General features: G+C 44.4%; 1 protein-coding gene and 1 long non-coding RNA gene across 4 annotated transcripts in view; one reads left to right on the forward strand and one right to left on the reverse strand.

Annotated features, from left to right (window-relative positions):
- Positions 1-21,771, forward strand: part of ITPR1 (inositol 1,4,5-trisphosphate receptor type 1) — a 355,769-nt gene that overhangs the window by 294,354 nt on the left and 39,644 nt on the right. For both annotated transcript variants that reach the window (XM_065538902.2, XM_074032759.1), the window contains 4 exons: positions 1,692-1,884; positions 8,697-8,819; positions 14,129-14,304; positions 19,790-19,954. In XM_065538902.2, coding sequence (XP_065394974.1) covers positions 1,692-1,884; positions 8,697-8,819; positions 14,129-14,304; positions 19,790-19,954 — 657 coding nt within the window. The remainder of the gene's footprint in view (positions 1-1,691; positions 1,885-8,696; positions 8,820-14,128; positions 14,305-19,789; positions 19,955-21,771) is intronic.
- Positions 1-21,771, reverse strand: part of LOC102121980 (uncharacterized) — a 141,516-nt gene that overhangs the window by 40,937 nt on the left and 78,808 nt on the right. The window lies entirely within an intron of this gene.

The following is a 21,771-nucleotide window of genomic DNA, read 5'->3' on the forward strand; positions in this document are numbered from 1 at the left end:
GGAGCTGCTTGTGTGCAGGTTCTGGTCACTGACCCCACACCACAATTCCAATTAAATGGGGTTGGGTTATGGACAAGAATCAGTACGGTAACCAGCCTGATCTCCACATAGATTTGGGAACCACTGGTCTAAAGAACACACCCCCCAGAACTTATGGAGGCAGGACTGTGGGAACCTGTCTCACCTCTAAGAGAGTTTCCCACTACAACTTGACCTGAGTCACCTCTCTTGCTGTATCAGGGAACAAAGGTTTTGGGAGAGCTCGAACCAGCTCTTCTTGTAGAGCACGTTGCATCCTGGGCCTCACCTGACTTCTCCAACCTCTGAGGAGGAAGAAGAGAGGCTTGTGCCTCTACTGTACTGTAACCCATAGCCCTTTTGAAATCACTGCCTCCCAGGACTATGACACAATCAAGTGTGCTAGAATGTGAACAATCCAACCAGAGTTCCTCCTCTCTGGGGGCTGAGCCAGTATAGGAAGGGCATGGAGGAAACTTGCACGGTGTCCACCCCTGGGGCCCAAACATAGCCAGCATAAAGAACAGCGAGTGCTGCCCCAGAGGTAAATAGGCATGTTGATTCATGTATTGTATGGTTTAGATCCTTTGACAAGAGGTAGGAGGTCACTGCAACTGGATATAACCAAAGGTCTCTTTTTAAAGTTCCCATCTAGGAAAAATAACCAATGTTACTATTTGAGAAAGTGCCTTTGGTGAGATTTACAACACTGCCTAGCAGTGTACTCTCCAACATGATCGTCACTAGCTATGTATGGCTATTAAATGCAATTAAATAAAATTAAATATTCTGCCTCTCAGTAGCACTAGCCACACATGTTAGTGATTGGGGCCACATGTGACTAGTGGCTGTCTTTGTGGATAGGACAGACACAGAACCATTCCATCATTACAGAAAGTTCTAGGGACAGCACTAGCCTCATGTGAATATGCATACAAAACACAGAGTAAATTGATCCAGATAAAAGTTGGTCACATTAGAATTTAATGGGTTCACCGGGAGGTGGAGGTTGCAGTGAGCTGAGATTGCACCACTACACTCCAGCCTGGACAACAAAATGAGACTCCATCTCAAAAAAAAAAAAGTAATGGGTTTATCATTGTCTTGGATTAGATAAAAAAATAAACATTAGGCTGGGCACAGTGGCTCACGCCTGTAATCCCAGCATTTTGGGAGGCCGAGGTGGGCAGATCACCTGGGCTCAGGAGTTTGAGACTAGCCTGGCCAATGTAGCAAAACCCTGTCAATACTGAGGGAAAAAAAAAAGAGAGAGATGGGTGTGATGGTGCACGCCTGTAGTCCCAGCTACTCTGGAGGCTGAGGCAGGAGAATCACTTAAACCCAGGAAGTGGAGGTTGCAGTGAGCCAAGATCATGCCACTGCACTCCATCCTGGGCGACACAGCACGACTCTGTACTCTGTCTCAAAAAAAAAAAAAAAAAAATTAAAATTAAATAAATAAAATTAATGGGTCCGAAGTTAGGAAAATATTCTTCCAGGATTACCCAAGCTATTTTTTATATAAATCTGAGACAGACAGCCCAGTCTGGGGTTATAAAATCAGAGATCATATTATACTCAATCTTAACCACCGAGTCTACCACCAGGAGCAAATAGTGTTAGTAAAAGATTTCAAAGATGAATATTTAATCTCATCCACTTTTTCATCCTAGATTGTCAGATTAGACCGGACAATGGAACAGATAGTCTTTCCTGTGCCCAGCATATGTGAATTCCTAACCAAGGAGTCGAAACTGCGAATTTACTATACTACAGAGAGAGACGAACAAGGCAGCAAAATCAACGATTTCTTTCTGCGGTCTGAAGACCTCTTCAATGAAATGAATTGGCAGAAGAAACTGAGAGGTGGGTTCCAACGCATCAGCAACAACACAGAGAGACACAGTTCTGGGATTTCACAAACTTGGGCTTGATGGTGCGTTTATTTCCAAGCAGGAGCAAAGCTAGTATCATTTATGATACTTTGCACCTCTGTTCCACCAGGAACTCATAACCACTTTTGCAGCTGATCAGTGGGCTCGAGCCAAAGTATGATAACTCCCCTGAAAAGGCTTCCTGCATCAGAATTTGAGTTGATTTGATTGGAAAGCTCCATGAAAGACTTTTTGAATGCCTCTTTTGGTATCTCTATCTAGAAAATGAAAAGGGAAAAGCCCAGGCCCTTGAGCTCACAGGACGGTTCACTTGAGCAGGAAATTCACACTGCTTGCTGGCCCATTTACTAGCACACCTGCTCCAGAGACTCTGGTATTTTCCCTTTTACGGGGTAGCTTGGATTTTAGACTAAATTGTTTTACAGGCAGTGGAATCATTTGCCACATAAGATGCATCATTGCTCAGCAGCGAGTCCCATTGAGTATCCCAGCCAGTCAGGTGGAAATTACTCGTCTGAAACACATTAGTAGGGCTTCCCCAGGGGGCTTCTTTGTTCTTGGTTTTCATTGGGGTTTTAATGTGATCCTTCAGTACCAGCCTTGTGCTTGGCGCTTGCTGTTGAGACCAACTTAAAAAGGATCGTGCTTCATTTCTATCTGTACATCAGGAGCCAGATTTTTTTATTTGAAACGCTGGATTCCAGCTATAGTTGTGATGTGTTGAGCTCTTTCTGAGGGGTAGAGCTGGGGTGGAGAACAGCCGTGGTGGAATGGAGGTCAGTTTCTCAGAGCTTTCGTCTTCTCCGTGATGCTGTCAATCTGAGCAGGCACGGACCAGCGCTGTGTTTTTCTTCCCTTTTCTCCCTACCTGCCTGCATCCCTAGATTAGGCTAATGGCAAAGAAGGCGGTGCAAGAAGGTTCGCCCAAAGGTCCCATTCCCACCTCACTTCCAGCCCCGCTGTACTCTTGCTCATCTCTAAGGGGCACCTCCCTATGCAGCACTTTCAAACATTACAAAAAGTCTGGCCAGGCCAAATCCATCCCTCAGCCAGCTCCATGTCTAGTGTCTGACCGAGGGGCCAGGGGACCATTAGCAGACCAGCCTCTGTGCCCTCCATGGTGTGGACCTCAGGAGACACAGGTGCAATTCTGTCTGGTATCAGAGTGTCCTCATGGCCTACTGTAGATTCCTCAAAGAGTCTTGCAGCTGCAGGATCCTCATGAACATGGAAACTTTTACAGAGCACCATGCTTGGGCAATAAGAGGGAAAAAGATACCCTGCCCCCAGAAAGGGAGACATAGACCCCACCCATTTCATCCTCATTTTTCTAGCTATTATGTTACATAGAAGGAAATGTATCTGTTGCGATCTCAGCTCACTGCAACCTCCGCCTCCCAGGTTCAAGCAATTCCCCTGCCTCAGCCTCCTGAGTAGCTGAGATTACAGGAGCATGCCACCACACTTGGCTAATTTTTGTATTTTTAGTAGAGATGGGGTTTCACCATGTTGGCCAGGGAGGATCTCAAACTCCTGACCTTGTGAGCCACCCCCCTAGGCTTCCCACAGTGCTGGGATAACAGGCGTGAGCCACTGTGCCTGGCCAGTCCTGAGTTTTTGTATCCAAACCTCCATGATAGTTAATAAGCTGTAATTTTAGCCTTATCCGCATATGTGTCTATGAAATTGGTCTATGAAATTGGTCAGACACATACACTGATACATTCATTCTCTACAAATTATTTTATGAAATGTTTATGTATAATGTATGTATTTTATAGGTTCTCCAAAAGGCTTATTTTGGAGATGACAAAAAGGTTTTCACCTTTTCTGGTGAGATGAGATATCTCCTTATCCCTTTTTATGAGATATTGTCTCCAGCCTGGAATAGTAGGAGGACCCTCAGCCCCAAAGAGTGATGAATCTGAGTTCTAGTCCATTTCTGCACCCCACAGGCTCTGTGGCCCTGAGACAAATGGCTTAACTGCTCCCAGACCCTCACCTGTGAAGTGAGGGATTAAGATGACCTAATTGATGGATTGTAGCATGGTCATTATTCCAAGACTTATATTACATTGTAGCTAATACCTTCCTTATTTCAGTCATTCTTTTTTTTGAAAAACAGTTTTCATTTCAGTGAAACTTAAGCACAACTGCAGTTGTCAGCTGAAAGATTTTAATTGGCTTCAAAACTATCTGCTGGTAAGAGAGAAATTGAAAATAATAACTGAATTAACCATGATTTGCACACTTGGGGAGGGAGAAATGTACTCATCAGAAATATAATTAAAATGAAATGCATTTTCCCCTCTAAGTAGCTTATATCTCTTCTAATAAGTCTGCAGAATCCATTTTTCAGGCTCATTCATTTAGCTGTTTTACCTTTTCCTGAATGCATTGCAGAGGATCATCTCTTCTTCAGTAAATCTGCAGCTAGGACTCAGACATGTAGTGAGGTCTGTCTGAGACTGATGGGGCTTAGTATTTTCTTCTGCAAGATTAAAATATGCAATTGCTCTGCGCTTCATAAACTCTCTTCCCTGCTTTATTTATACTAGAACACACACATACTCTTCTGTGCACTCACATCCTCTCTCTCACCATCCCCCTCTGACATCCTCTCCTGAAAATCCTATCCCCAGTGAAGTGAAAACTCTGGGCTAGGAAAATGAGAAGAGAGAGAAAGAGGAAATCGAGGCAGAGTTGAATATGCTGACACTTTCTTGCATGGGGTTTTCCCGTGTGATTATCCCACTCATAAGTATATGTGGAGTCCAAGCCTTCCAGTAAAGGCCTGTTCCTCTAAAACAAACACAAACAAACAAAAAACTAGGAAAGAATGTTACCAGGAGATGCCCTAGGCTGTGGTTATTTAAATTGCCCTGCCAATCCAGGATCACAGCACTCCACCTTTTGCTATAATGTAGCAGGTATATTGATCCAACCAACTTTTAGCCCCTGCTAAGTAGAAAACATGCTATAAGGCAGCAGTCCCCAACTTTTATGGCAGCAGAGACTGGTTTTGTGGAAGACAATTTTTCCACAGATTGTGGGGGTGGTATGGGAAATGAGGGATGGTTTTGGGATGAAACTGTTCCACCTCAGATCATCAAGCATTAGATTTTCTTAAGGAGTGTACAGCCTACTAGATCACTCACATGTGCAGTTCACAATAGGGTTCACACTCCTGTGAGCATCTAATGCCCTTGCTGATGTGACAGAGGCAGAGCTTAGGCGGTAGTGCTTGCTTGCTGCTCACCTTCTTCTGTGCAGCCCAGTTTGTAACAGGCTATGGGCCAGAACTAGTCCGCTGCCCCAGGGTTGGGGACCCCTGCTATAAGGTACAGTGAGGAATTCAACAGTGTGTAAGCTATGACTCCTCCTGTGGGCACTTACTGTCTGAAGTGGACAGACAATAACGGTATATTTTTAAGTGGCTGCAATACCAAGCTGTTTGTGACCAGAGCTGTAATCAAGCATTGATACATGGAAGTACAAGAAAGGAAGGCTTCAGAGAAAAGGTGGGATCAAGTAGCATCTAGAAAGGTCTGTAGGACTTGGATAGATGCAGCCTGAGAGACTGGGGGACGGGGAGATGTATTTGTTTCCCCTTGCTGCTATAACAAATTACCACAAAGCTTGAAGCTTACAACAACATACATTGATTATCTTACAGTTCTGGAGGTCAGAGGTCTGAAAAGATTCTCGCTGGCCCAACACCAAGGTGTTGATAGGGCAGTGTTCCTTCTGAAGGCCATATCCTTTTCCAGCTGCTAGAGGCTACCTGTGGCTCCCGGCCCCTCCCTCCACCTTCAAAGCAGCATTGTCCAGTAGAGCATTTCTCACGCTGTGCCACTGTGGCTCTGACCCTCCTGTTCCCTCACTTTCTCACCTATATGGATGCTTGTGACCACACTGGACCTACCCAGATAATCCAGGACAACCTCCCCACCTCACATCCTTAACCTAATCATACCTGCAAAGCCCATTTTGCCAGGTAAGGTAGCACATTCACAAGTTCTAATGATTCACATGTCAACATGTTTGAGGGGGGCATATTATTTTGCCTGCCACAGAAAGTAGATTAGTTGCTTTTTATTGTTGTATAACAAATTGCCCCAACATGTTGTGACTTAAAACAATAAATGTTTATTTTCTTACAGTTTCTTGGGGTCAGGAACTTGGGAGTGGCTCCTCTGGATGGTTCTGGCTCAGGTCTTTCATTAGGTTGTTGCCAGGATATCAGCCAAGGCTGCCATTAGAAGGCGTAAGTGGACCTACAGGGTCCGCTCCTTGGTGCTCTTACATGGCTGTCAGCAGGAGGCCTCAGTTCCCCTCCACATGGACTTCTCCATAGGTCTGTTTCAGCATCCTCGTGACGTGGCAGATGATTTCCTCAGAGCAAATTATTGATGAGAGAGAGGGAGAGAGAAAGGAAGAGGAGGAGGAAGCCGCAGTGTTTTTATTATCACCTAGTCTCAGAAGGCGTGAACCAACAGTTTCAGCCTACTCTTATTTATTAGTAGCAAGTTGTTAAGTCCAGCCCATACTCAAGTGGAAAGGACATTAAGGTGTACCACTTGGAGGGAGGAGGATCAAATAATTCATGAACATATTTTTTAATTGACACAAAGGGAGTGTGCAGAGGCTGGAGAGGACGGGCTGTGTTCGGGAACCATCACTAGATTGGGATACAAAGGCAGAGTATATGGGGAAGGGGAGTGGGAGAAGTGTCTGGAAAGGTAGACAGGGACATAATTCCGTGTGCCACAGGAAATAAAAGACATTGCATGTCAAGATTGGTCTCTAAGCATCTTCTTGCACCTGGATAAATACCTAATTGATTTGAAGTACTGAATGTTTGTCCAGGTTGAAAACAACACTACAACTTAAGTAGAATGTTAGCTTTGTAAAAATAAGGTTTGTTTTATGAGCTATATGCCATAGTTGAAGACCATTTATTACAATCATATTAGCATATCCTGCAGTGCACGCACTCACATTTGATACTGAGCACTCCCTCTGAAGCGAATGCTGGCTTACACAGACCATCATTGAGCTTTACCAGCTCCATTTTTCCCCCCAACTTCGTTTTATGAGCTTTTCATACACACACTAGTGTGGAGAGGATATTTCAGATTCCCATGTATCCATCACTCAGCTTCAGCAATTATCAACTCTTTGCCATTCATCTCTTCTGTCCTCTTCTGGAGTTTACATATCCAGATCAGAAATGGGCTTCAGTCCCAGAAGAAACACAATAGCTGTTGTTTCTAGAGCAGAGAAATGTCTCAGCTTAAATTTACTTCAGCAATCAACTTCCCAAAACAACTACATTGCTACCTAGTGGTTGACTGGGTCCTGGCTGGGTACCCCATTGAATTGTCACATCGGTCATTTATTTTTATCCCTGTCGCTGACCCCAGAGGATCACTAACCTGGGTAACAAGATCTCCACTGCTTCTGCCCTGTGCTGAGCCTCAGTTTCTCTCGTTTAAACAATGAGGGATTTTAAACTAGATGATTGCTCATGGCTCTAAAACTCTACAGTTTGGAAACACTGCCTGTTACCAAGTGCAAACATGATATGGGCGATTAATAAATTACCCAGGGCTCTATTTAATTGCACCATAATTTTATTTTGGTTGGAAGCTCCCAAAGGCTTAGCTGCTGCTACAAGCATTATTATAGGGCCATTGGATTTGTCATTGGCTGCTGTCCCAAAGTTACATGATGACTTCATTGGGAAAAAGAAATATACGATAGAGATCCATTCTCACGTACTCCATGCTTTTCTCTGGAGGGGGGTGATATGGAATGAGACTGTGTTTTGGAAACTTCGCCTCTGACATGGACACTGAAATTATGCCTACCATGTCTATTTTGGAGCATCACCCTAAGTGTAAAGCACCATTGAAAAAGAGTTCAGGGAAAAAGGCACCCCTGTAACCAAGTGTTTTGTTGTTCTAAGACTGAGAATGCCCGGCCAGCATGGGATAACCTGTGGGCAACGGTGGATTAAGGTGGCAGCAATGTCCGAAGTGGCTCTGTCTCTTGCCCTTTTGTGATGGCTTTGCTGCCACGTTCTTTCTCTGCCATAGCCCTGGAGATGGGAACTCTGCTGCTGACCACCAGGTCAGCAACTTGTACCCCTCGCTTCCCTGTCCTCAAGAATGATCATCCAACTTCAGGGAAATGGCAGATGACTCAATGCCAGGAAAGGAATCATTGCCTTGCTCTTAGGCACTGGCGTGTTAGTGGAGCGTGTTGAGCCAGAGAGGAATGTGGAAATGGTACCAGCCCTAGTCTGGGGCCCAGCTGGGCGGACTCTGAATGCTGTATCTCCCTCGCCCTTCCCCAGTGCCCTGCACTTCTAAAAAGCTAATTGAATTCTTGGGTCTCTCCAGGCATCTCGTCTGGTCCCGGAGCCCTAGGGGGAACCAAGAACTCAATGTGTGAACTCTGGATAACCCCCAGATTCCATAACTGATGGCTGTGACTGGGGTATACAGGGTTTATAGATGCTCCAACTTTTCTCTTTTCCCTCTCTCCTTACTCCACCCCCAATACATCTTCTGTTCCAGTAAGTACTCCACACAAAAATAAACCAATCTGATGTCATTATGTACCAAGTTCAAAACAAACGATCATTTTTACTGTTGTGGTAAAAACCGGGAACAAAAGTGGACTTGTGGGGCAGAGCGGGTGGAAGGGCCACATTGCATTCCTGGCGTTCCCGCTCGGGGTCTCCAACCTCACATGGCTTTGCCTTTGTCTCTGCAGCCCAGCCCGTGTTGTACTGGTGTGCCCGCAACATGTCTTTCTGGAGCAGCATTTCGTTTAACCTGGCCGTCCTGATGAACCTGCTCGTGGCGTTTTTCTACCCATTTAAGGGAGTCCGAGGAGGTACCCATATCTTTAATTTCAAAAAATCTATTAGAAGCAGCAGGAAGGCTATGACTTGCATCTCGATTGTGGTTCCTGGATGTATTGGTGCAATATGGGGGATCCCAGTTATCCACATTCAGACAAGAGGAGATTGTAGCTATTACCACAGATTTAGTTTTAAATCTAAATTAAAATAATTTAACTTTTTTATCCATTTATTTTTAACCAGGAAAGAAGAGAAGAGAAGCATTAAACCTGTGAGAAAGTCTCTTAATAGGCCCCTTGTTTTATATATGAGGAAACTGTGTCTCAGAGCAGTTAAGAGATCAGGCCAAAGTCACGTAGCTAACGAATGGCAGAGCTAACTCTAAAACATAGATGTCTTGATGCTCAGTCCAGTATATGTATTCCCACACCGCACTTCTGGAATTGATTTCAGACTAAAGAATTTGTAAGAAATCTCTGGAATTTTTTTTTTTTCTTTTTGCCAGGGGAGGCAGGACTTGAATGACTGCAGACTGTACAATGTTTAGTCTATTAAGAGCTACCTGCCATTATTCACATAACAAAACATGATGATTATGGTCTTTCTGGATTCCCCCCAGCCCACCTCCTCCCAGGCTACACATTTTGCTGAGAAAAGGCAGACAATTTGGAGGGAGGCATTTTGCTATTTGGGGCCCCTCAACACATTAATGGCATCCTAGAAGCATCCTCACTTGTGGGGTTCCAGTGGCAGGCATTCAAAGCTCCCCTTCTGTGATACATTCACGGCCCCTTTTCTGACATCCACAACAGCCACCTGGGAGGTTCACCTCCCAGCTAAATTTTTCATCAGAGCTTTTTGATAGATCACCTCACATACGCATATAACAACCTGCCAGGAACCACCTTGTGTGAAAGATAATGGGATAAAGAGCCCAAACATAAGACACACAAACCACACAGGAGTAAGTTTTAGGCTCCACTCTTTAGCTTAATCATACAGACATCAACTGACCAGACATGTATGGGTAATAAGTCAGTTTAAAGACCAATCTGAAAGCAATGACATGTTATGTAATGCTTATATGCCTAAGTTACCCTTTTGAGGAGTTAGCTTTTCTGTTTGACCTTAAGTTACATGGAAGGCACCATTTGAATCCTCCCCACCACCCAAAAGTACAATCTAAACACAAGTCCGGGGGGATTTTTTTTTTTAATGTCATGTCAGGAAGCATGAATGCCCATGTCTGTGTCTAAAACATTTGACTAGAACCCAGGGCTGCAAGGTTTTCTCCTTGGGGATGTCCACCTTAACCCAGCTGCCAGTCAGCAGAGGTATGTGTGGCAGAGGGCTAGTGAGGAGCTCAGCCAGCTGTGGCAGAGGAGGCCCAGGTCTCCTTTCACCTCAGGGAAGTTGTCATGCTCCTCACAGCAGATTATTCAACCCTTACCTTGTCTGTGTTTTCGTTTACTCTCCATTGCCTTAAAAGTGTTTCAAACAGATTTTATTATTCACCACATCCATTTTCTTCACCGGTCATTTGTGGCGGCATTCAGACCTGTTTTGGGGACACAGAGTTGACAGCCCTCCTCCCCCCCTTCAGTGACAAGCCTCCTGCCATGGCATTCTTAGACTTAGGAAGTCCAGAGACTTAAGTTCCCTGCCTGACTCCTGCCGCCCACTTGCCAAGCCACTCTGGGCAAGCCACTTCAGCAAGTCCTTGTCATCCTCTGTGTGAAGAGATGCTTACATTAAGCCCATGGTTGGAAAATTTTCATATGGCTTCAGAAAGTCCTGCAGAACCCAGGGAAAAACAGTTGCCAAACTAGTTAAGATCTCCAGAGCATGTGTTTCTTGCCCATCCAAGCTTGAGATCCCCTGGATGGCATGACTATTGAGGGTCCTTCCAGCTCTAAAATGGGGCATTCTGAATGAGCCATCAACTCAGGCTGGTCTGCAGGAGGCAAGGATGCCTGGTTTGGAATCATGGGCTTTAGAACTTCATGCTGATGGACTAAACAAAAAGCAAAAGCAAAAATCAGAGTTCCTAGGAGATTTGACCTGAGGCTGATCTGACCTAAGGAAGCCTTTGCCATTGTCTAGTGGCTGATATTGCCTTAAGTGCATCAGTTCACTCTCAGAGGGATTCTTTTTTCCTTTTGTGAGATGCATTGAGGGCATTTTCTATACTCACTGCTAACCATCCTCAGGAGAAGGGTTGTATTAACCCTGCCTAGAAACAAGATCTGGTTTGTTGACCTGAAAGTATTTCTTTGAGCTAATATGTGTTAGAATTTGTTGCATCCTAAAGACAAGATTTCATAATGTCCCTCTTGAATGTGTATAACAGCCATATCATGTATGCTGATTTTGTGTGGTTCTGTGGCTTACAAGGTTTGTGACTGCCAAGAACCAGTGGCCTTAAAAGCTCCTTTTCAAAACTATCACCGCCCCCACACCTTTGTTTTAGAACTGACAAGTTACAGTCTTTCAAAAGCATGCAACTCAGGCAGCTTCAGATTGCTTACTGAATTTGTGAGCATGCCATGATGGCTAAAGCAAATGTAGTACTACTTTTTAAATGTTTTTATTATTGAAATTGTCAAATATACACACAAGTAGAAAGAACAGTATAATGAGCTACCATGTACCTATCAGCCAGCTTTAACAATTTGGCCTGTCTTGTTTCATCTATCCCTGTACTATATTTTCTGAAACATTTTAAAGAAGTCTAGACATCTTGGATTTTTTGTCCATAAATATTTCAGTGTATATCTCTAACTTATAAGGACATTTTAAAATATGTATAATCACCATGCCATTATCATATCTAACAAAACTAACAGCAAATCCTGTAATAGCCTGTCCAAATTCAGATTTCTCCAACTGTCTCAAAGATGTCTTTCTAGAGTTGGTTTTTTGGAATCTAGCACTGTGTTTTTTAACACTGCTGTTATAGTGAGGAGACAGCATTTTTACATTGGCCTCTTCAGGATTTGGGACATACCTTGTACTGGTCACATTGATGATACTGAGATCATCTTAAGAGTCCATTTAAAATGGCATTAAGCACTTCAGAAAATGATAGGTAAGCCACAGACTGGAAGAAAATAGTTGCAAAATATATATCTGATAAAAAGCTTATATCCAGAATATGTAAAGAATTCTTACAACTCAATAATAAAAAGGCTATTCAGTTAAAACAGTGGGCAAAACATTTGATCAGACACTTCACAGAAGATATATGAATGGCCAGTAAGCACATGAAATGATGCTCAGCATCACTAGTTATCAGGGGAATGTAAATTAAAATCACAACACCATTCCACTGCAAACCTACTAGAATGACCAAATGAAAAAGATGGGCACTACCAAGTGTTGGTGATGCTGTGGATCAGATGGAACTGTCATATACTGCTGGTGGGAAGGCAATGTGATACATTCACCTTGGAAAACAGTTTGGTATTGTCTTTTAAAGTTAAACATATATGTAGGATCCAACATTCTACTTCTTTATGTTTGTTCAAGAGAAATGAAACTATGTCCACTCCAAGAATTGTATGTGAATGTTTCTAGTAGCATTATTTGTAATCACTCCAAACTAGAAACTCATTGACTGTTAACTGGACAAATAAATTGTAATATATCCATACTATAATATACTCAGCAATAGAAAGTACAAAGTATCAATACAAACATGGTAACCTGGATGCATCTTAAAAACTTGCTAGGTGAAAGAAGTCAAGCACAAAAGACTACCTGATAGGATTATTTTCCCATTTTTATGAAATTCTAGAAAGTGCAAAGCTATAGGGACTGATATCACATCAGTGGTAACTGGGGGTAGGGATGGGGCAAGGCATCACCTGCAAAGAGGCACAAGGAGACTTTTAAAGTGATAAACATGTTCTGTATCTTGATTGTGGTGACAGTTACATGTAGTGGTTTCATGACTATATGAACTGCCAAGATTCACCAAATTTTACCCTTAAAATGCATGGATTTTTTAAAATATTGTTTAAGGACCGTCGACTTCAGAGGCAAATGGTCTGCAGCCATTTGCTGCATCACTTTGGGCAAGAAATGTCACCTGAGACTCAGTTTCCTTTAGAGTAGACTGGGGACAATAGGCTAAATAAATGGTCATCAACGTCAAGGGCTTGACAAGATTGTCTAACAATTGTTAAATGCTTGGAAAGCAGCACATGTGCCTCAATGTGCACTTCTTGAATTTCCGAGAAACCTCTGCCTCTTTGTCCCCATTCCCCATCAGCTTTGCCTTTTGAAGGATTTCAAAAGGGAAGAGGTAAGTGGCTGGGCGGGGGAAACAGTTGTTAAAGTGAGGCTGAATCCCGGCAGGCGTGGACTCAATGAACTAGGGCAGCCAGCAGCTGCTGGAAGAGCTGTACCCTGCAGAGGTGTCTCCTCCCCAATGGTGCCACAATCCCAGCATCTCTGAAGAAGTGAAGCTCCTTTATATAAGTGGCCTTAATCATGTAGTGCTGCTTGTTTACATCTGAAGGAGACTCAAAATGTGACAGCATTTGAAATAGGGGTGTTTTTTTTTTAATGAGTGTTTTACAGAACTATATTTTTAGCCGTGTTGGCTCATGTTATATAACCAAGCCGTCTCGTGGGACACTCTAAATAGAACTTGCAGTAGCAAGAGATGACAAAAATTGGTATAAGCTCTTTGACTGCAGGGATAATCTAATTGTAGGATGATGCTCATGACACGGAAGTTGCCTTTCTCCTTCCCTTGGAGAAATCTGATTCAGGCAGGGGACCTGCATTTTTCCTTTGCATACTTTTAATAGAAATTAAGTTTAGGCTTCCACGTCGCCTTCTCTGAGTGAAGTGTGACACATGCATGAGTTTTATTTCTTGAACAAGCTTTTCGTGAGTGCCTGCCAGGCACCAGGTACTTCCCTTGGGGAATGTGCAATCGGGTGAGAGAGAGACAAGTAAACTGACCATTAGGAAATAGTGTCCTGTAGGGATGACTGGAAGCAGGGAATCTGGAGGAGGAGGGAACTCCTGACATGTTTTTGTGGGGAGGAAGGGGATTGGGCAGGCTTCCTGGAAGAAGTGATGTCAAAGCTAAGACCTGAGATGAACGAGAAGGGAAGAACTTCCCAGCAGAAGGAGTGTGTGTGAAGGCTTGGAGGTCAGAAAACGCTGATGGGGCTGGTGATGGATGGGGCAGAGAATTTGAGGTGAGAGTTGGGACTCGTAAGCCAAAAAAGTTATTGAAGAATCTGTAATGGTGCATGTTTTAGGTGTGTCCCCTGTACTCAGTGAATGCACAGATTTGTGAGAGAACCCTGTTTTGTCCTTGCAGGAACCTTGGAGCCCCACTGGTCGGGCCTCCTGTGGACAGCCATGCTCATCTCTCTGGCCATCGTCATTGCCCTCCCAAAGCCCCATGGCATCCGGGCCTTAATTGCCTCCACAATTCTACGATTGATATTTTCAGTCGGGTTACAACCCACCTTGTTTCTTCTGGGCGCTTTCAATGTAAGTGTGAATACCTTCCTTGCCACTGTTTTTTGTTTGCAGATTAATAGGAATGCCTTGCATTCTGGTTCCTAGAATCCTGGCCTGTGCTTTCAGTCCAGAAAAATATTATTTGGGGCAACTGTTAAAATAGCAGAAGCAAGGGATCGCTGCAGGTGGACGTCTCCCCCTTGGGCTCCTCATGGTGCAGTGAGCCTTGTAACGTATCCCTTGGACATCAGCATTCTCACTGTTAGGGACTATCCCTGTCAGGAGATAGGCAGAAAAAGTGGTAGCGCTTTGAGATTTAAGTTAGTTTTGCCAATCTGTTTAAAGGTTGGTTGGGACAGGAGATTTTAGACAGTAAGTAAAATGATCAAATATTAACACAGCACCCACTTCTGGAAAGGGCCACATAGAAAAGAGGGGAGAGGTAAGAGGGCCTGGCCAAATACAAATACGGGGCAGGTAGAGAGGGAAGAGGAGAAGCAGAGACAGTTGTTTAAAAGTCAGTGGTGACATTTAGAAATGCTGTTTCACTACCATTGAAAGATAGAAGCCAATTTCATCTCTGGGAGAATTCTTAGGACAAACTGATATAAAACCATACATTGGAGAGATTTCCTGGTGAAGGGAAGGAGAAAATTTGGACATGTGAGGCACTGGAGGATCTAAAAATGCCTTCCAGGGGTTTCTGCCCTGAGCATATAAGGAAGCTGAGGTCCCATGCAAAACTGGAAGTGATATTGCAAAATAATAGAGTAATTCAGTGCAACAGCAAATGTCCCAAAGGGAGTATTCATATGGCACAGGCAGCAAGGACTTTAGAGGAGAAGAGGCCATGTCAAGCTGAAGAGCTTATAAGAGGGAGGAAGCAGGATGGAAGTTAGGGCTTAAGGAATGGAGGGCCAGGCTCAGTGGCTCACATCTGTAATCCCCGTACTTTGGGAGGCCAGGTGAGCGGATCACTTGAGGTCAGGAATTTGAGACCAGCCTGGCCGACATGGCAGAACCCTATCTCTACTAAAAATGCAAAAATTAGCTGGGTTTGGTAGCATGCACCTATAATCCTAGCTACTCAGGAGACTGAGGCAGGAGAATCACTTGAACCTAAGAGGTGGAGGTTGCAGTGAGCCGAGATCGTGCCACTGTACTCCAGCCTGGATGACAAACGGAGACTCCATCTCAAAAATAAATAAATGAACAAATAAATAAATAATAATTAAAAAAAAAAAAAAGGAATGGAGAGGATCTGGCCATGAAGCAGGGATTGAGAAGAGTGTTTTGGTTTTGTGGGCACCATAGGCCAGGGCAGAACAATGGGAAAGCCCTGGATGTTATCAAGAGACAATAAAGAGTTTCACCTCATTCGTGGTCGGTAGTGATCAGTAGGAAATGATCCTGTATGAGTCACTTGCAGCACTGAATTTTAGGATAAAGCAACTGGACTTCATCCCCCAGGTCAGCATTCCCAGAGCATATTCCACGTTGATAAATATGAGGTGAAGAAAGGGTCCCGTGATTGAATCCACATGAAAAATGCTGGGGTAAACACATCATGAAGGGTTTCGTTACTGCAGGCTTCCTCACAGACTTTACTGTACTAATACGGATTAGGAACCTCCAAGGAAAACAGTGTATTTCTGTTTCCCAAACTCGTTTTCCTGCAGTTTTTTGTAAGTATCCCTTGAGATTAGTGTTGTATAGAATATATGTTGGAAACTCTGTTCCGGGTAGTGGAAAGTGCCTGTGGTGTTTTTGAGCCAAGAAATGGTCCATACAAAGAAGTGTTCTGGAGAAAATGCATTCGGTATGGCATGTGATGTGGATTCATCGGGAGGGACTAGAGGCAAAGAGGCTTTTTAGGGGCTGTAGCGGCGCTTTGATTGGGTTTGACAAGCCTGAGTCTTGAACATAGTGTACAAGAAAGAAGGAAGGTATGGACGTCAGAAATGGGAAGGAAATAGGCTGGGCACCGTGGCTCAAACCTTTGAAATCCCAGCACTTTGGGAGGCCAAGGTGGGCAAATTGCCTGAGGCCAGGAGTTCAAGACCAGCCTGGCCAGTATGCATGTGAAACCCCTCTCTACTAAACAAAATACAAAAATTTAGCCTGGCATGGTAATACATGCTCGTAATCCCAGCTACTCGGGAGGCTGAGGCATGGGAATCTCTTGATCCTGGGAGGCGGAGGTTGCAGTGAGCTGAGATGGTGCCACTGCACTCCAGCCTGGGTGATAGAATGAGACTGACAAAAAAAAAAAAAAAAGAAAAGAAGAAAAAAAGAAAGAAAAAGAAAGAGAGAGGAAGGAAATAGTAATACATGGTGGACACAGTGTCAGAGCCTTACCCCACCCAGAAAGCAATGTGCTTGTATTAGTTCATTCTCACATTGCTATAAAATGCCTGAGACTGGGTAATTTATAAGAAAAGAAGTTTAATTGGCTTGAGGTTTTGCAGCTGTACAGGAAGCATGGCAGCATCTGCTTCTGGGGAGGCCTCAGGGAACTTTCACTCTTGGCAGAGTAAAAGCAGCAAAGTTGGAGCCGGAACAGGAGGGAAGCGGATGGGGAGGCGCTACACACTTTTAAACCACCAGCTCTCTATCACTATAGTGTATCCAGGACAAGTGGCGCTAAACTATGTATGATCCAGTCACCTCCCACCAGGCCCCACCTCTAACACTGGAGATTACAATTTAACAGATTTGGTGGGGACACAGAACCAAACCATATTGCCACTCTGGGTCCCTTTTTCAGACAAAGAGGGTATCACTGTCTTGATTGGGTAACGAAGGAGGCGAATATGGCTCCAAATTGTCAGTCACAAATGATTGCAAGAAGAATACTGTAGCCATCTAAAATGAAGTCATGCCAAGATCTAGTTTTCAGGGTGAAAATACATTTAAATTGTTGAACTACTGGGCTTCAGGTGGAAAGACAGGCTGTTAAACATTAGCTGGGGCATTTGGAAATACATGACCAGAACTACATATCGGTGTGGGGAGGGGAATGTAAGGATTGCCTACAGCGAGAGGAAACCATTTAAGAAGGAAATACAAAAGAATTACATAAACAACTAGGTAGAAAAAATGTTCAGTACTTCAGAGGCTGTCTTCTATGGACTGCCTAGTTCTTTTTTTCTTTGGCCTTCTGTGATAATCATTCCACAGTTATCACTTCTTTAACACAAATCAGGTTGGGGAAAGACTCAGCTGAGAATTAATTACCATTTACAACAACATGAGCTGGGGTAGGGGGCAAACAGCTATAATAAATAATTATTTAGAGTGAATTTTATTTTACATATTTTTTTGAGACGGAGTCTCGGTCTCTCACCCAGGCTGGAGTACAGTGGCGTGATCTGGGCTCACTGCAACCTCCACCTCTTGGGTTCAAGCAGTTCTCCTCCCTCAGCCTCCTAAGTAGCTGGGACTACAGGCGCGTGCCCCCATGCCCGGCTAATGTTTTGTATTTTAGTAGAGATGAGGTTTCACCGTGTTGCCTAGGCTGGTCGCGAACTTCTGAGCTCAGGCAATCCACCCTCCTCGGCCTTCCAAAGTGCTGGGATTATAGGCGTGAGCTACCACACGGGGCTTAGAGTGAATTTTAAAAGAGAGAAGCACCCACATGGAATGTATGGGAGAGGGAAAGTAGCTGTGGACAGAGACAGAGAAAGAACATTGGAGTTCTGAGAGCTGGAGGAGAAGGCAGGGTCCTGAAGCCCAGCTGGGAGAGTGGTAAGCAGGGTGCGGTGGGAGCCTGGTCACGCTGCAGGGAGCTGGGAAAGATGCTAAGAGCAGACAGGAAGACTGCTGGGTGCGCAGAATCCTTGGAGACTTCACATGAGCTGCCTCTGTTGAGAGGTGGGGATGGGAGCCAGATCTCAGACTAACAAGCAGAGTCCAGCCGCAGGCTGAGACCACAAATAGCAGCTATTTCCTGGGGAAGCAATGGAGAAAACTAGGGCAGAAGTTAGAGGGGAGAATGGATTCGGGTGAAGTGGATCACCACCCTGTTAAGATGGCAGGAGCTGGGGTGTGTTTGAGGTCCTGTAATGTGTGATGTCACCCAGGGCACCATCTGCCCCTCCCTGAAACCACATCATCATGGATCATCCAGAGTCAGTGCTACTTTCCCACCCTATGAAAGCCCCTCCACTAGCAAAGGTTAGAATTTTGGAAAAAACTGGCAGATTGAATGCTTAGCCTGTCTGAGAAAGCCAGCAGCGATCTGTGGGTGTCGGCTTCCTCGCTTATCTGATTGCCGAGAAGCTCACTTACACCGACCTACCAGATTAACTGGCAGTATTTCCCCCGCACCTGTGGCCGAGGGAGCTCGAGTAGCAGAAGATGGTTTTACCAAGTGCATCCAGAGAGGCTCCTCACTGGCCTCCTCCTGAGCCAAGTTTTTCTGTCAACATATTGCTAGAGATGGACTTCCAGGCATTGGGGTTTCTGTCAAAGGTGGGACTATATCGCACAGTAGTTCAGTGAGGACTCCTTCAGGTGCAGATACCAGAAAACCTAATCCATGCTAGCCTCAGCAAAGGAGAACACGTATTGGTTCATTTTGACCAAGAAACCAAGAGCCTTGCTTCAGGCACAGCTGATACCGGGGCTCAGATGGTGTCCTCAGGGCCCAGTTCCTCCTTGCTATCTTTTGGCTCTGTGTCCCCAGTGCTGGTGGTGCCTTCAGTGTTGGTAATGTGGTATCTCCAGAGTTTACAGCTGCTCAGGTCCAAGGTCGGTAGGAAAGAACAAAATTACCTTTTGCTGCAATCCCAAGAAAGAGCTCAGTGGACATCATTGGCTCCATTTGGTCCTGTGTCTCTCTCTAAACCAGTCATTGTACCCAGGGGAATACAGTATTGTGATGGCCAGGTTGGAGTCCCACCCAGACCTCAAAGACTGCTACTCAGAGGGGAAATTAGAAGTTATTCCCAGAAGAGAGGGCAGGGGAATAGAACTCATCCTGGAGTCCCTTATGTTTCTTCCCCCAAGAAAATTCTTGTTTTCCCTGTGGACTTAGGAGCAATGAAAGGCAAGAACTGATCACTGCTCATTCAATTGCCACCTTCCAGTGCCTAGAATGTAGCAAGTTCAGAAAATGCTTTTGATCATGCTGATCACAGGGTTCGTGGATTGAGGTGACTTCTGTGTTTGACTAACTCATATAAGAATGTTAGAAATGATTCATATCTCATTTTGAAAATCATAATCTCAGTATGTGTTAATTTTGTTTTTGCCATAGAGAAATGCTACTTGATTACTGTTGCACATGAAGTTATTTCACTACCATGTAATTTGTAATATGCCTGAAAAGCAAAGTAATGAAATGACTTAGATCTGCAAATGGTTCTTGGTGGGTTTGGTGGGCACTGGGTGGAAAAGGAAGCGTTTGTTTGGGCATGGTGACTGAAATACGTCTGTGTGAGACACTCTCTTTGCTCTCATGAAGAGTTGGGCACAGTCCGTGCCATCTGACTGGTCCTGTCATTGTTCTCAGGTATGCAATAAAATCATCTTTCTAATGAGCTTTGTGGGCAACTGTGGGACGTTCACAAGAGGCTACCGAGCCATGGTTCTGGATGTTGAGTTCCTCTATCATTTGTTGTATCTGGTGATCTGTGCCATGGGGCTCTTTGTCCATGAATTCTTCTACAGTCTGCTGGTGAGTACCTGGTGTGGAAATATTTTATGTGTGGGGAAACTAGGAAAGGGTCCTAGGTCTTCCCTCTCATCACAGACCCTTCCTTTTAATGGTGATTGGTGTGCCTTGTCCATCAATATTGAAGCTCCACAGTTTGCAACCTTTGGGGGATCTGAGAGGAAAGCTCCACAGGAATTGGGTCAGCCCAGGAATTCAAGAGTCGCACAACTGCACTGTGTACTGTGCAGTCCAAATCTGTTAATTCTCAGTAATGGAAAATGCCTGCAGTAGGTTCAGATGTTTCCTCTCCATGCACCTTCGTTTTTCTTTACTTCTTAGACTCAGCCAGCACTTAAAACAAGAGGAGTGTTTTTGAGGCTGTCATCCAACAGTTCTCATGGAATCCATTTCTTGTGAACACATGTAGCGACCATAAGAGTAGGAGCCAGTTTTGAAGCCCCAGGATTCATGATCATGAGCTCAGTAGATTTATTGGTCCAGGAGACCCTTTCAGTAGCAGTTACTTTGTTCCGATGTGAGCCAAGTGCTTAATGTCTTGACAGTCTATTAAACAAGCTGGTTCCATCACCTTCCTCCTGAGCAGGTTTTTAAATTACAAATCAAATAACTGCTTACTTTCCTGTAGTTAGAGGGAATCTAGACCTGTGGCGTTGTAGATAAGAAACCATTTTCTTGTGCCTACATAAAATGACCGGAAGCATAAAATTGACCTATCTGCAAGCAACACCGTAAAGAGCCTAGAAATATTAAAATATTTGTGAGGACAAAAATGATCAAGGCCTCAGGGTTGACTTACAAAGAGGGAGGGACTTGCAAAAGGCAGAGCAAGGAAAGCTCTTCAGGGAGGTGCTTAGAAAATCCCTCCGAAGCATGTATGAGAGGCATCCAGCCACAATCTAGTTTGATCCTATTGCGTTTTCTAAAAGTGAACTGAGGTAGCAGCATCATCAGAAGCTGGGAGTTACCCTTATCTTTCTGCAATAGGTTAGAGATTTGAAAGCACATAATGCAACTGTGTGAGATGCTCCCTTCGCTTAACGTACTTGACTGCCTTGTGCCTCAGTTTCCTCATCTGCAAAATGAGAACAGTGTATCTCCCTCACAGGGCCGTCACAGGGATTACATGCAGCTGTTCAGGTCAGCGTCTTAGAATAGCACTGCCGAACGATTGCCAGCTATTATTATTGTCTTTGTCATTCTATATTCCTTCCCCCGTCCAAAACACCATAAGGAATTCACCGTTCAGATCACTAGGATTAGCTCATTCCATTAGGGGTGGATTTTGGCAGGCTAAAGGGAATGGATTCTTTTCCCTCATCTTAAAATAGATCTGGCTATATTTTGAGGTTTTAGGCAGAGAGGTCTCAGGATATACTTGTGATTCCCATTATGTGGCCTATTTTGGTCACTTTGTATCAGAAATCTTTAGAGACTTATGTCTGTTTCTGGAACTTTCTGTCTCATGCCATCATGTCCCTGGATAACAAATTCCTGTCCTCCCTTGGCAGGGTGGCAGAGTTCAGTTGGTGGTCTCTCTCATCTCTGCCAAGGGGTCTCTCCCAAGAGACAGGAGATTCCCCTTTGGCCAACGCCACCTCGCCCCAGTAGACGCTTCGCCCTTTCCTCCAATCTGCCTCCAGTTGACTTTGCTTCTTTTCTGTTCATTCGAGTCCTCTTCTTTTCATGACTTGCAATGTAGGCCAGTGCCAGTGCCTGATGCAGGGCACATAATGGTGAGAGGAACACAGTCCCTACCCTCATAGGTCTCACAGTCTGGAGCACAGCACAGGGACAGCTGTTGCGTGAGTGCTCACCCT

Source organism: Macaca fascicularis, chromosome 2 (assembly GCF_037993035.2).
Source record: "Macaca fascicularis isolate 582-1 chromosome 2, T2T-MFA8v1.1".
Taxonomy (NCBI): domain Eukaryota; kingdom Metazoa; phylum Chordata; class Mammalia; order Primates; family Cercopithecidae; genus Macaca; species Macaca fascicularis.